General features: G+C 44.5%; 3 protein-coding genes across 3 annotated transcripts in view; 1 reads left to right on the forward strand and 2 right to left on the reverse strand.

Moving 5' to 3' along the window:
- Positions 1–1,295: 1,295 nt before the first annotated feature.
- LOC103806865 (olfactory receptor 4S2-like) lies at positions 1,296–5,784 on the reverse strand. The gene is given in 3 exon segments (XM_009079573.1): positions 1,296–2,263; positions 2,902–2,950; positions 5,773–5,784. Coding segments are annotated over 3 exon segments (1,029 nt in total).
- Positions 5,785–8,862: 3,078 nt separating this feature from the next.
- On the forward strand, positions 8,863–9,819 carry LOC103806867 (proto-oncogene Mas-like). Its single transcript, XM_009079574.1, has one exon. The coding sequence runs from the start codon at positions 8,863–8,865 to the stop codon at positions 9,817–9,819; it is 957 nt and encodes a 318-aa protein (XP_009077822.1).
- A 3,090-nt stretch (positions 9,820–12,909) lies between these two features.
- The window catches only part of LOC103806868 (mas-related G-protein coupled receptor member H-like), a 984-nt gene continuing 739 nt past the window's right edge, over positions 12,910–13,154 (reverse strand). Inside the window, exon 2 of the mRNA XM_009079575.1 lies at positions 12,910–13,126. Coding sequence (XP_009077823.1) covers positions 12,910–13,126 — 217 coding nt within the window. The remainder of the gene's footprint in view (positions 13,127–13,154) is intronic.

The following is a 13,154-nucleotide window of genomic DNA, read 5'->3' on the forward strand; positions in this document are numbered from 1 at the left end:
CCAAAGCATTTAAAAATAGATGTAAATATCTTTCAATATATTTTTATAAATTTTTTGGAGTATATATATATAAAGATCAGTTCTGTCTTGGGCTGGGAACACCTTGTAACCTTCAACCCCACTTAAGTCATGCTAAGGTGTAACACAGGTTCAGGTGTTTATAGAGGATGTAAGTGAAGAAATAAAGGCTGGTGGCACCAGGCAGGTATTTTCCTTTGTGGTGGTTTTCTGCTGGTGAGGGAGAGTCAGGGTCTCTTGTCTCCTTGTGGCTCCTGAGGTGTAGGCCCTGAGCTGCTACAGCTTATCACCTATATCACTTATATCATGGTATTACTTATCACAGTGTCAGCTTTGACTGGCACTGCCCTGGTTTGGGCTTTCATCTTGATGTTTCTTCTCTTCCCTCCTGGAATAGTACATGGACCAGGTTTTCCTTTGGAAAACAGCCTTGTGTAGGTGTGTAAATGTGCTCTGTTGGGATAGGAGTTGTCTTGGTTACTGGAATAGTTTCTAAACAATTCTGTTTTTTCAATTTTCACATGGAGTTTTTGCTTACAAATCCCTACTTTGATGACTCCTTCCTTTCTTACAGTCAGCAAAGTGTCTTTCACTACGTCTATGATCCTGTATTAGTCTAAACATTAAGATCAAAGAACCTGAGTCAGAGCTGAAGGACAGAGGGAATGGTTGGAAGAATGGCATCAGTGATAGGAGAAGTAGATAGAAGTAGGGAATAATTATGGCATTATAGAATAACTGTTTGGGTTAGAAGGACCTTACAGACCATCTCATTTCCAAGCCACTTCCATGGGCAAAGACACCTTCCACTAGCCCAGATTGCTCCAAACCCCATCCAACCTGGCCTCGGACTCTATAGAAAGGATTTGTTGTGGAGGCAGGGGAAGGGAGAAGCTTCCCCTCCCATTACCTGCACCAGGTAAGGGCCCAACTTAATATCAGGTTTTTGTGTGGGGTTCTTTTATGGGATGCTCTACCTGAGTAACATTTTCAGTCTTTTTGACAGTATTTATTCAGACACTGGTGTTTAGTTACTGCTTAGGAGCTCCTGGTCTGGACCTGTGCTTGTTGACAGGGAATAGAAAGGGAATGTCAGCTCATCACAGACTCTACAATGCTTTCCCCAGCAAAAAATGAACCTTTAGTGACTTCCTGATGACAGGAGGAGCTAACATCAAGCTGTTCTTTGACAGGCAGGTCTTAAGGAATTGTCACAAAAGAAATTCTAGTGAAAGATGCTTAATTTTCGCTGATCCTTTGCAAACATAACAACAGTCCTACACCTTTCCATTTTCCCTTCCCACTTTTCTTCTCCACAGTTTTCTCATGGTGCTCTTCATCTCCTCATTTCTGAGTGTGTAGATGAATGGATTCAGCATGGGTGTGATGATAGTGTAGAACACAGCCATGTTCTTGTCCTCCAAGAGGTCACTGGACGGACGGATATAGACAAATATGCATGGCCCAAAGAACAGGATCACCACAGTAATGTGGGACCCACAGGTGGAGATCACCTTCTGCCACCCTGCAGATGTTTGCCCTCTCAAGGAAACCAGGATGACAGCATAAGACACGACCAGGATGAAGAAACAGCTCAGACTTATCACCTCACTGTTGGCAACGAGAGCGATGGCCACGGCACGGGTGTCACTACAGGCCAAGTGCAGCAGGGGCCGGACATCACAGAAGAAGTGGTCAATTTTGTTTGGGCCACAGAAGGGGAGCAGAGCAATCAGAAGGGTCTGCAGGATGGCATGCACGAAGGCCCCCACCCATGAGCCCATCACCATGAGGCCACACGCGTGGCGAGTCACGAGGGTGGTGTAGTGGAGAGGTTTGCAGATGGCAACGTAGCGGTCGTAGGCCATCACTGTCAGGAGGAAGATCTCTGTGCAGCCAAAGAAGTGACCCCCAAACAACTGCACTACACAGCCCTCAAAGGAGATGGTTTTATTTTCCATGAGGAAGTCTGTGATCATTTTAGGAGCTGTGACGGAGGAGTAACAGATATCCACGAAGGACAGGTAGCAGAGGAAGAAGTACAAGGGGGAGTTCAGTTGTTGGCTGCTAATTATAGTGATAACTATGAGCAGATTTCCTGCCACAATGATCATGTAGAAAAGCAGAAACATCACGAAATATATTTTCTGAGCCACTTGATTCCCTGAGAGGCCCAGGAGGATGAATTCCTTCACACTGCTGGTGTTGTCCATGTTAATCTGTTGGGTGATATGCAGAGCAGAATCTAGGAACATGGAAAAATAAAGGCAAAATGATGAATCAGGTTTCTGCATTATTAAAAAGGATTTCTTTGTCTGAAGTGCATTCACACTAAGAAATATATAGGATTAGAATGAAGTCTATCAAGTTTTTTTGGGGGAGTTTATTGGGGTTTATTCCTTCTCCTCTATGTATTTAATTTTCCTTGCAAGATACATCAGCCATAGAATCATAGAATCATAGAATGGTTTGGGTTGGAAGGGATATTCAAGACCATCTAGTTCCAACCCCTTTGCCACAAGGCAGGGATGTCACCCACTAGATCCTTCTGGAACTGGATCCATATGATCCAGGTTACTGTTTTATGATTTAAAATTATGGCAAAATCAGAAACTCCTGTGCAGGCAAAAAGCTGATCAAACATCCACAGGAAATGCTGAAATGGAGGAAACCCCACATTGCTCTCAAAGCCACAAAGTGAAGCCTACAGAGGAAGTTGGGAAAGCTCAGGACTTTTCCTGCGCTTACAGCTGTAGTGGCAGGAGGTAAAAGATATTCAAGAAAGGGGGTAAAATTTCTATGTCTTATCTCTAAAAGTGTCTTTTCAGGGATAGACTAGAGGTGCATGATATAATGCAGTCAGTTGCCATATGAAATAAATACAATGTGCACTGTTGTAACTTAAAAAAAGGATTAGAAATTACACCATCTCCTTGTTGCAAATGTTTTTTCCCCTAAAAGCTCAAATAGTTAATGGGAAACAGAATTAAATAACCTAATGTGGGACAGTAGAACTAGCTCTGTACATGGTTCTGGCCAAAGAGAGACAGAGATCGTTGATAACTTCAATGGAAATATCTTTTTGTATTTTCATGTTTGTTCAAGAAGAAGGATGGAAAAAAAGGAGGAAAGGAAATCAGGAAAAGGAAAGAAGAGGAAGGGAAGGGAAAGGATCCAGAGAACCTGGAGAACTTACCTTCTCTGTGTTTGGAGATCTAATTTTTTGAGTGAGGGCTGTATGATTTTATCTCCTCAACACCTTCACTGGCAGGAATGAGTTAGAGCCCAGAGTCCTTAAAGAACGTGAAACAGCTTCTGGAAAGCGTCCAACACTTGCTTAGGAGGTGCCTTTGACTTTTCTAATCCCATCTCTTTTAATTTCTTGCTTTCCTGTATCACCAAGTGTATCCTGGTGTTTTCTGCCCATGCAAGAACTGCTTTGGTGGCACTGAAGGATGTACACACAACCCAGCAAGCAGAGAGGAGGCTGAGGAGAAAATTGTTTAAAGAGCACTCCTCAATGCCCTCCAAGGAAATCTCCCACCTCAAGGGATTAATTGCCTGTTTATGTAGAACTCCTCAACCCTCTCTAAGGAAATCTCCCAGCTCAAGGGCTCTTGAGGGTGCAGGAGGGAGGTGTGCTCAGTGAAGGGAAGGCATGAAGGAAGGGCTGAAGGAGAAGAAATCAATGCTGTCCTGCCAGGGGAGGTTTAGATTGGATATTAAGAAAAAATCCTTCATGGAGAGGGTTGTCCAGCCCTGGCACAGCTGCCCAGGGCAGTGGTGGAGTCATCATCCCTGGAGGGATTTAAAAGCTGTGTGGATGTGGCACTTGGGGATGTGTTTAGTGGTGGCCTTGGCAGTGCTGGGGAAATGAATGGGCTAGATGATTTTAGAATGCTTTTCCAACCTAAATGATTCCATGGTTCTTTGAAATAGCATTAATGGATTAAGTGAATATTAAATTGGACAAGCAGGTGATGTGACCTAGTCCAGTTAACTGTCTCCAGAATCCATCATGAAAGCAGCATTTATGGTTTTCCCAAGTCTGGAGGCCTATTAGATGCACTGATTTGGCTTTGTAGTCTTGTGCGTAATAAAACAAGACTTTTAAATCATTGTGTATTCCAAAAAGAAAACAAACCAAGCACAAATCTTCATTTAAAAAGTTAAGTCTGAGATGTCTAGTAGTAAGCAGAAGAGGCACAGGAGATGGCCTGAGTTACCTCTTGATGACCCTCCAAGTCCCTGTTTTGCATGGAATTTCATCACTGGCAGCTCAGTGAAAGTCTCTTGCAAGAACTTGCATGTTTCAGCAAATGTCAGTGAACTACAGAGTAAATTTAAAAAATCTTTAGTTTACAAATTGGGAAACCAAAGGAGGAAGTCAGTCCATGTGCATTTATGCAACCCAGCTGAGTTGAGGCTTTGCCACTCTAGGTTTTCCTATGGAAAGAAACAGATCTCTCCAGGAATTGATTCACCTGGTCAGTTGGGGGCAATGGCTTTAAACTGAGAGTAGGTTTAGATTGGATATTGGGAAGGAATTCTTCCCTGTAAGGTGCTGAGGCACTGGCACAGGTTGCCTAGAGAAGCTGTGGCTGCTCCATCCCTGGAAGTGTTCCAGGCCAGGTTGGACAGGGATTGGAGCAACCTGGGCTAGTGGGAGGTATCCCTGCCATAGCAGGGGTTGTAACTGGATTGTTTGCAAGGTCCCTTCCAACCCAAATCATTCCAGGATTTGGTGAATTTATGCCACACTTCAACTCTGACTCATCACTGCTCTCAAGTTTAGTGTGTATTTTTACCTTATGACTTATAGGCATCAATAAATAGATTCATCCACTGCCCATTGCTTTGTTTTGATGTAATTCCTTGAAATTTAGAATGGCCCAATAACAACCAAGGGAATGTGACCATCTCCTGGCACAGAATGCCAATGATCCATGCAGGGAAAATCAAAACCTTCATACTAATGAGGAAGTTAAATACTCCTCTGAGTGAAAACAGTCCTTTAATTTAAATACCACTTTACACTGTAGCCTGGAGTCCTGGCCAGGTCTGTAAGGATTAACAGTAGTCACTATGGGAAATAGTATTGGGTAAGAAAGTAAAAACAGTCTCACAATCTTTGGGAAAGGAAGAGGAAGATCAGATGACAGCAGAAGCTGAACAAATGTGTATCTAGCCTACTAAGCAAATTTGGGCCAGACCTGCCTGGTTCTATACACACTGACACACATGGCAGCAACTTGGCTGGAGTCATACTCCTTTCCTTTTGCTTCTCTGACCAAATGGAGTAGCAGAAGTGATTAATGCCCAAGCCCAAATCAAGAGCTGTTGATATCTCCTATTGCAAAATAGTTCCCTTTATGGCTGTTCTTCTGCCAGGAAAGGAGAGAGGTGTTTTCTCTGTTTTCACTCCAGTTCCTTTGGCTCATGGATCTGGACACTACAGTGGGGATGGCTCATAGAGGACTGTGCATGGTGAGGAATGTGGTGTTTTGAGTGGGTGGTGAATTCTGTCTGGGTACAGACAGGAGGTGGGGAAAAGCAGTGAGTTTGCTGGTGGGCAGGTTGGGGCTGAGGCACCATTTGGGGGGGAAGTTGTGAAACTAGAAGTAAAAGGTGTAAGACTGGAGGCAGTTTTGAGGGAGTTTGTGAAATCAGAAGTGCCTGAGGTGTGGTGAAGGACTGTGCTGAAAGGCTGTGAAGTGGGAGGCTGCTGCTGTGAGGTATGAAGTTGCATTGGACAAGAAGTTGCATTAGGACAAGAGGGCACAGACTCAAGCTCTGCCAGGGGAGGTTTAGGTTGGATATTAGGAAGAGATTTTTTACAGAGAGAGTGATCAGGCATTGGAATGAGCTGCTCAGGGAGGTGGTGGATTCACTGTCCCTGGAGGTTTTCAAGCTGAGACTGGATACGGCACTGGGTGCCATGGTCTAGTAACCATGGTAGGGTTGGACTCGATGATCTTGGAGGTCTTTTCCAACCCGGTTGATTCTATGATTCTATGATTCTATGATTGCGATAGCTCCTGAGCCCAGAATTGTGTACCAAAGGCAGCACAAGCTGAGGCTGTGCAGTTGTAGCTGCTGAGGTGTGAAGTTTGGGTGGACCCTCCTCCAGGGAAGGTTGCATGAAGCTATAGGGACTAAGGGTGCTCACTTGTGTTGGGAGAGGCTGTGTGTCAGAAGAGGACACTGTGGTGATGGATGTGTTACAGCTCGTTGGGCAGGGACAATAGGGCATGAGAAGTTGTGCAAAACCATCTGCTGTGGGAGAGGACAATCTCTATCTATGTGCCCCTGAGCAGCAAGAAACCATCTCCTTCAGGGGCTGTGAAACCAGAGCACTGAGGGACATGAGTAGGAAACAACATCAGTGCAAGAGACAATGGATAAGTTAGTACAGACAGTTCTTGTCAGTCTGCCTGAAGAAGGGAGAAGTAGTAAAAACATGTTTCCATGACAGTGCAAAGGGGGAAGGGGGAAGTGGCTCAAATCTAGGTGATAAGACACACACACACACTTGCGTTTCCCCCGGAGTGATTGGCTGGCTGATGTCACACTGAAAAGACACTGGCTTTTTAAACAGTGCCTGCGTAGCCTAGCGCTGCAGTATGCCACCAGCACATTCTCTGGACTCTATGTCACAGAAGACAGGTGACAATACTACTCAGCAGATCCATACCAGGCAGCTGCTGCAAACCAGTCACTGAAGTTCCAAGGAACCCACAAAAAGGTGAGAAATTCCTGGATGGATCTTTGCTGTTGCACTCTAATGCTTTCTGTCAGACTTTATGGTAGGTGATGAGGGGAAGGGAGGAGAAACAAAAGCAGTGGAGGAAAGGAAAAGATCAGGTGAAGAAGTGTTTCAGGCCAGCTTGGATGGGGCTTGGAGCAACCTGGTCTAGTGGAAGGTGTCCCTGCCCATGGCAAAGAAATGGAACAAAATGAGCCTTAAGGTCCCTTCCAACCCAAACCTTTCAATGATATAATCAATGGCACAGAGCAATGGCATTTAACATTGGGAAATAATCACCTGTCATTCCCTGAGTCCCCAGAGGAGAGAGATGAACTTATGGAGACAGGAGTGGCCTTAGACAGAGTTTAAGTGATACTCAAATGTTCATGACCTCTTCAAATCAACTGGAATTTGCCTCAGATTGCAGTGATAGCTTGTGGCAGAAATAGAGCTGCTTGGGGTCTTCTAAAGGCCAGGAAACCACATAAACACTAGGTCTTCCTCTGTTCTCACAGCACAGAATTTGAGGCTGCTTCAGCTCATTTCTGCTGTGAATCAAAATCTGATAATTTGTGGCCTCCCCAGAAGCAGGTGGTGAGGAAGTGAACAGCCATAAGCCTTGGCCCTAAAGCCTTAATTTAGAGGACCTCATGGTCCTACAACAGCTGAGGATGGGATAACCCAGCAACCTGTGTAAGAGTGTAGTGCAGTGCCAGAAGTTCCCTAGTTTCAATCAACCCTGAAGGGATAGTTTGGATTGGAAGGGACCTTAAAGACCATCCAGTTCCAAGACAGGGACATCTTCCACCAGACCAGGTTGCTCCAAGCCCCATCCAGCCTGGCCTTGAAATTCCCTGCATCACATATTTGTCCATGCGGAACTGAAGTCGTTGGGTCTGGATGAAACAATAATGATTCAACCTGTCACGTTTTTGGTGGTTTTGGCAGTCTCTCTCCATGTGTGCAGCAGTGTTTTACAAAGAGAGAACAGAGGATTCATGCTGGTTAGATGGTTCAGTGATTCACATCTTCCCAATTTTGGCTTGTTCCTCTCTTCTCTTTTACCCTATCTCTCATGACACTTCTCTGCCTTCCATGCCCAAATTAACAGCGAGTTGTGAGACCTCTAAAGAATGTTTGTTCTCATCATACCTAAAAAAAAAAAGGTGTTAACGCTATTTTTTCACCCCCACCCCCACCCCCCAAGATTCTACCCCAGTTCTTAAGGGGGAGGAAGCAGTGAACTGCCTCAGGGAATGGGGTGAAATAATTATTAGACCCATAACTCCACTGTCCTGTAAGGATGAGATATTTTGTGGTTTCTTACATGTGATTCCTTGGAGAATGAAGCTAAGGGCTGACTCTACCACACCAACATGTTTACTGTCTGTGCCACTTTAGTAAAGTAGAAATCAGTCAACAATATGAAAAACTACCACTTGTTTTCATAGAATCATGGAATTCCAGAGTGCTTTGGATTGGAAGTACCTTAAAACTCATTCAGTTCCAACCCCCTGACATGGGCAGGGACCCCTTCCACTAGACAAAGTAGTATCTACCATGTTTTCTGGGCATACACATAGGACAAAACTCAATCAGCTTTTATACTAACTAAGCATTTATGCTGGTTGCTTGGAACCTTCACACACTTCTGACAGGATTTTTGTCCTGCTTCATCCTATCTCCCATGGGACAATAATCCGAGTTGTTAACAAGTTCTCTTTTGGCTGTAAACTGACATTGGGTAGGTTTACATTGGATATTAGGCAGAAATTTTTCCCTGTGAGAGTAGTGAGGCACTGGTACAGGTTGCCAAGAGGAGCTGTGGCTGCTCCATCCCTGGAAGTGTTCAAGGCCAGGTTGGATGGGGCTTGGAGCAACCTGAGCTAGTGGAAGGTGTCCCTGCCCATGGCAGTGGGTTGGAACTAGATGGTCTGTAAGGTCCTTCCAACCCAAATCATTCTGTGATTTTATGAGGTCAAGTTCTGGCTACAGAGGTCTGGAACAAACCCAGGACCCCCACCAGGCCACCATGAAGGAAAGTCACCCTGTACTTACCACTTCTCCCCTCTCTGCTTCCAGGTCTGTCTGTAATCATGAGTACCTCAGCTACACCAATCTTCCTTCCAACTGCAACCAGCCAGGCTCATGGGACTAACCAGAGTGGGGCTGTGGGACAACCAGAGCCATCCTATGCTGTCCTCAAGTTCATGGAGAGCTTCTGCCTCATCAGCGCTGCCTGTGGGATGGTGGGGAATGCCATGGTGCTGTGGTACCTGGGCTTCCACATCCGCAGGAACCACTTCACTGTCTACATCCTCAACTTGGCCGTGGCCGACTTTGGGTATCTCCTCTGCATCGCCATCGAGACCATCCAGTACCTGATGCAGTTCAACGTGGGGGTTCAGTTTGGGATATTCCTCTTCCTGGATCTTTTCATGTATGGGACGGGCTTGTACCTGCTGACTGCCATCAGCATCGAGAGGTGCCTGTCCGTGCTCTCTCCCATCTGGTGCCGAAGCCACCGCCCCAAGCACTTGTCTGCCATCATCTCGGGCCTGCTCTGGGCTCTGTCCCTACTGCTTAACACGCTGGGCTATATCTTGTGCACTGTTCGTCGCTCTCCCAGGGTTTGCCAGAGCCTTCTCATCACCATTGGAACCTTGGACTTCCTCATCTGTGCACCCCTCATGCTGCTCTTCAGCCTCACCCTCTTCCTCAGAGTCAAGTGCAGCTCGCAGCACCTCAAAACGGGGAGACTCTTCACCGTCATCATGCTCACCATCCTCTTCTTCCTTATTTTTGCTGTGCCTCTCAGTGTCCTCATCCTCTTGGACTTCTTGGGCTACAAATTTCTCTATTCCCCAGAGATTGGCTTCGTGCTGTCCTGTGTCAACAGCACTCTCAACCCTGTCATTTACTTCCTGGTGGGGAGCTACAGGGATCGGAGATTCAAGCTTGCCCTCAGGCTGGCATTCCAGAGGGCCTTTGAAGATTCAGTGGATGATAAGGATGAGAGGGAAACCCGGGACACGATAACTATGTGCTCCTAATACCTTGGTCTAGAGACAGGAGTTGACAGAATTGAAGAACTTGGAGGTATTGGAGAAGGTTCATCTCACCTGACCTTCAGGATCATCACTCTAGGCCTTTTTGCTAATTATTTTAAGTTCCATCTGTGGTCAGTGAAAACACAGAAGCACAAAATTTACCTGACCACATTACATTAACTGTTTCTTTTCAGTGACTATTAAATAATATTGACTTGGTAAGGTGAAATGTCTTGGTGTCTGAATTTCATTGAAGGAGTCACGGGCAGGATTTGCACTTCAGTCAATAAATCTCTGCCATTCACAAATTCACATGTTCTCAGTAGCTTTTCACTTGGATCTCTGAAGATGAGATAGGAACCAACCCTCCTCCTATTGAAACCAGACATAGAATTCCTGGAAGGACAGTCTATCTATCCTTCTCTGAGCACACATAGAGCCTTTTGTGGCTCACAGAGCCATTCTGGGCTTCCTAACATGATCATTTCAAAGAGTGAAAGGTTTCACATCCTAGAAGTTCCTTTCATCTATAGCCAAGGATGTTTCCACACCAGAGAGCTGGAAAAGGCTCCAAACCCTTCCAACTTGCTTTACAACTTTATTCACTGAGTTTCATCCTCCCTTTTCTTGTGTTTCAAGGAAATACATGTCTGGATATTATTATTATTTTATATTAGGATATTATTGTCTCTTATTTTCATTTCCACCAGCCCTGGACAGGGCATCTAACTACAGCATATTTGGGTTGTTACTTCTGCCTTTAAAGGGACAGATTAGACTCCATGGCTTCTAACTCTCCTTTACCAACAGAAATAAATTTAAAGATTGGGGAAAAATATATAGGAAGCAGGAAAAATGTAAATAAATACCACAATTTGCAACATAGATCCAATCCTTTGAGGTGCAAGATGGGATTATTTGTACTCTCAGAGTACCTAACATTTATTCCTTTAGCCTAAATTGTTAGAAGATGGCAACACATGTAATTTTATTTGAAACTCCTTACAGATTTCCTCTTTGTGCCTTCACCAGCAAATATTTTCCATCAGGGATGATGAACTCTTCTGTCATCTTCTCTTTGTCCTGTTCCTTTGCCTTTTTAGCCAGTTTGGAAAGCACCACTTAAAAAACTAGAGGTTCATCCTCATGTCTGGAGTTGCTTGTGAACGGTTGGAGTTGCCTCCTGTTTAGAGGCTCTGAAAGCTGAAATTTAAGCCCATTTCTACTTCTCTTTAATTTTTAATGCTGTTTTTTCTGTCATGTACATCCAGGTGATTCAGACTAGGTCTATGTAATCAATTGTTTTTAGTAAGGTTTTTAGTCTTCTAACTTCTAAAGCTGAGGGGAAAAGAGCATCCATTTATCAGACAATGTGTTCAAAATGTTCTCATTTAATATCTCTAATGATTTTATCATTGGGACAACCAAAACATTTCCGTTATTATTCAAAAGGCTAAAAGCCTTTTTTTTTTTATTCCAAAGGAAAACAAATTGCATTTTAAATTATTATTATGCTCAGAAGGAAATTTAAAGTGATAAAAACATACAGAATATAAACTCTGCAAAACTTTCCAGCCTGACATTTTGGCTTTAAATGTGTCTCTCATGAAGTCATGGACACTTAATGTGAACACATGTTGCACATCATGTTAATATGAACATTTTTCATCTAACCTGAGGCATTTCAGAGGTGATTCCTCCATATCAGCCACTGTGGTGGACACACTTCCAGCAGTCAATCTGCATTCTAGGAGCTTCTACAACAACCAGATCGCTTCCCTCTCTCACCCCACCCCAAAGGAACAGCTTTCCCCTTCCAGCTCTCCCCAGCATCAGCTCCCAGTGTTTCCTGACTTACAGCCAATTACTTGGAACTCTCATATTTCCCAGCTGTGGAATTTTACCCCTTGGGATCTCTTGGGACCTTTCCCAAAGAGAGTGGTTTTACATCACCTTAAAATGAAGGAGGTATGAGCCCATGAATTCCAATTTATTCCGAACACAGACCAAATTTTAGGGCACTCAGTGACACTCATGACTTCCAGTCTTCCCTGGGTAGAGAAAATGACTCGTGGAAAGAAAGTTGGAAAGATGAGCAGGAGAGAAAATACCTTTCATTCACTGACGTATTCCTGGTTTAGAATCACAGAATCCTGGAATGGTTTGTTATCTCAGACTATTATACCTAATTCAGAGCTACCATAGGATGTGTTTCCATCATAGCTGTGCATTGCTTTATGGAGGGATCTGACAAGAACCAGGAATCCTCATTGCCCAGTGTGTGGGAGAGGAAATGAGACTTGAATTACTGTCAAAGACAGCACTAAGTGTAAGGCAAATCCTATAAAAATAAACAAAATAAACCCCTAATCCTAATGACCCTAACTCTAATGACCCTAAGCCTAATGGCACTGACCCTAACCCTAACCCTAACCCTAATGGGGGTCATGAAGAGAGAAAATGAGGATTGGAGCAGATAAACTATAGTTTGCTTAAAGCACAGGAAGAATCTTCAAGTCAGTGTGTATTGGAAAAGGGCAGAAAAGCCAAGTTTATTTTAAAACAGCTTGTGACTGACCCAAGCAATTCCAAATCCTTTGTCATTCTCAATTTTCCTTTCTTTCTTTCTCTCTCTTTCTTTCTCTGTTTCTTTCTCTCTTTCTATCTTTAGTTTTCACTTTGGTTTTATCTTTTTCCTTTTTCTCTTTTTTTTTTTCTTTTTCTCTTTCTTTCTTGTTTCTTGCTTTCTCTCTCTCCAAATTGTAGTTTTACCCTGTCTCTTACTTTCTCCACCACTAATCCCATCACCAACCCAGCACCCATTGCTCTGCCACTCCGCAATCCTTACTTGGCCAGCAGAGGTGGCCAGAAATCCTCCAGGCAAGAGAACCCCCAAAACACCACCAAAATCATCTGCTGAGCCAAGGGAGACAGAATTTATTTGCTGGGCAATTAAGGTCATTCCATGGGTAATACAGGCAGGGAACAGGACTGAGCCCAGCTACACTGGCTCTGAGCCATGTGCTCCCATGCCCCCACACGTGTGGCTGTTTCTGAGGTGTTGTATCTCCAGGTCACCTCACCAGCAGAGCCTTACGGAGCAGTCAGCTCCACCACAGTGTTCCTAGGCATGTGACTCCCCTCCTCACTCCCTTCTTTCTCCTCAAACACGCGGCGGAGAGCGACTTTGACGGAGCGCTGGAAACGGCGCCGCCGGCAGCTCCCCACCAGGACATAAATCATTGGGTTGAGGCTGCAGTTCAGCAATGCCAGCAGCAGAGGGGCATTTTCAGGGAATAATAGCTTTGTACTGGGAAGATTGAGGTAAACCTCTATGC

Source organism: Acanthisitta chloris, unplaced genomic scaffold (genome assembly GCF_000695815.1).
Source record: "Acanthisitta chloris isolate BGI_N310 unplaced genomic scaffold, ASM69581v1 scaffold158, whole genome shotgun sequence".
Classification (NCBI taxonomy): Eukaryota; Metazoa; Chordata; class Aves; order Passeriformes; family Acanthisittidae; genus Acanthisitta; species Acanthisitta chloris.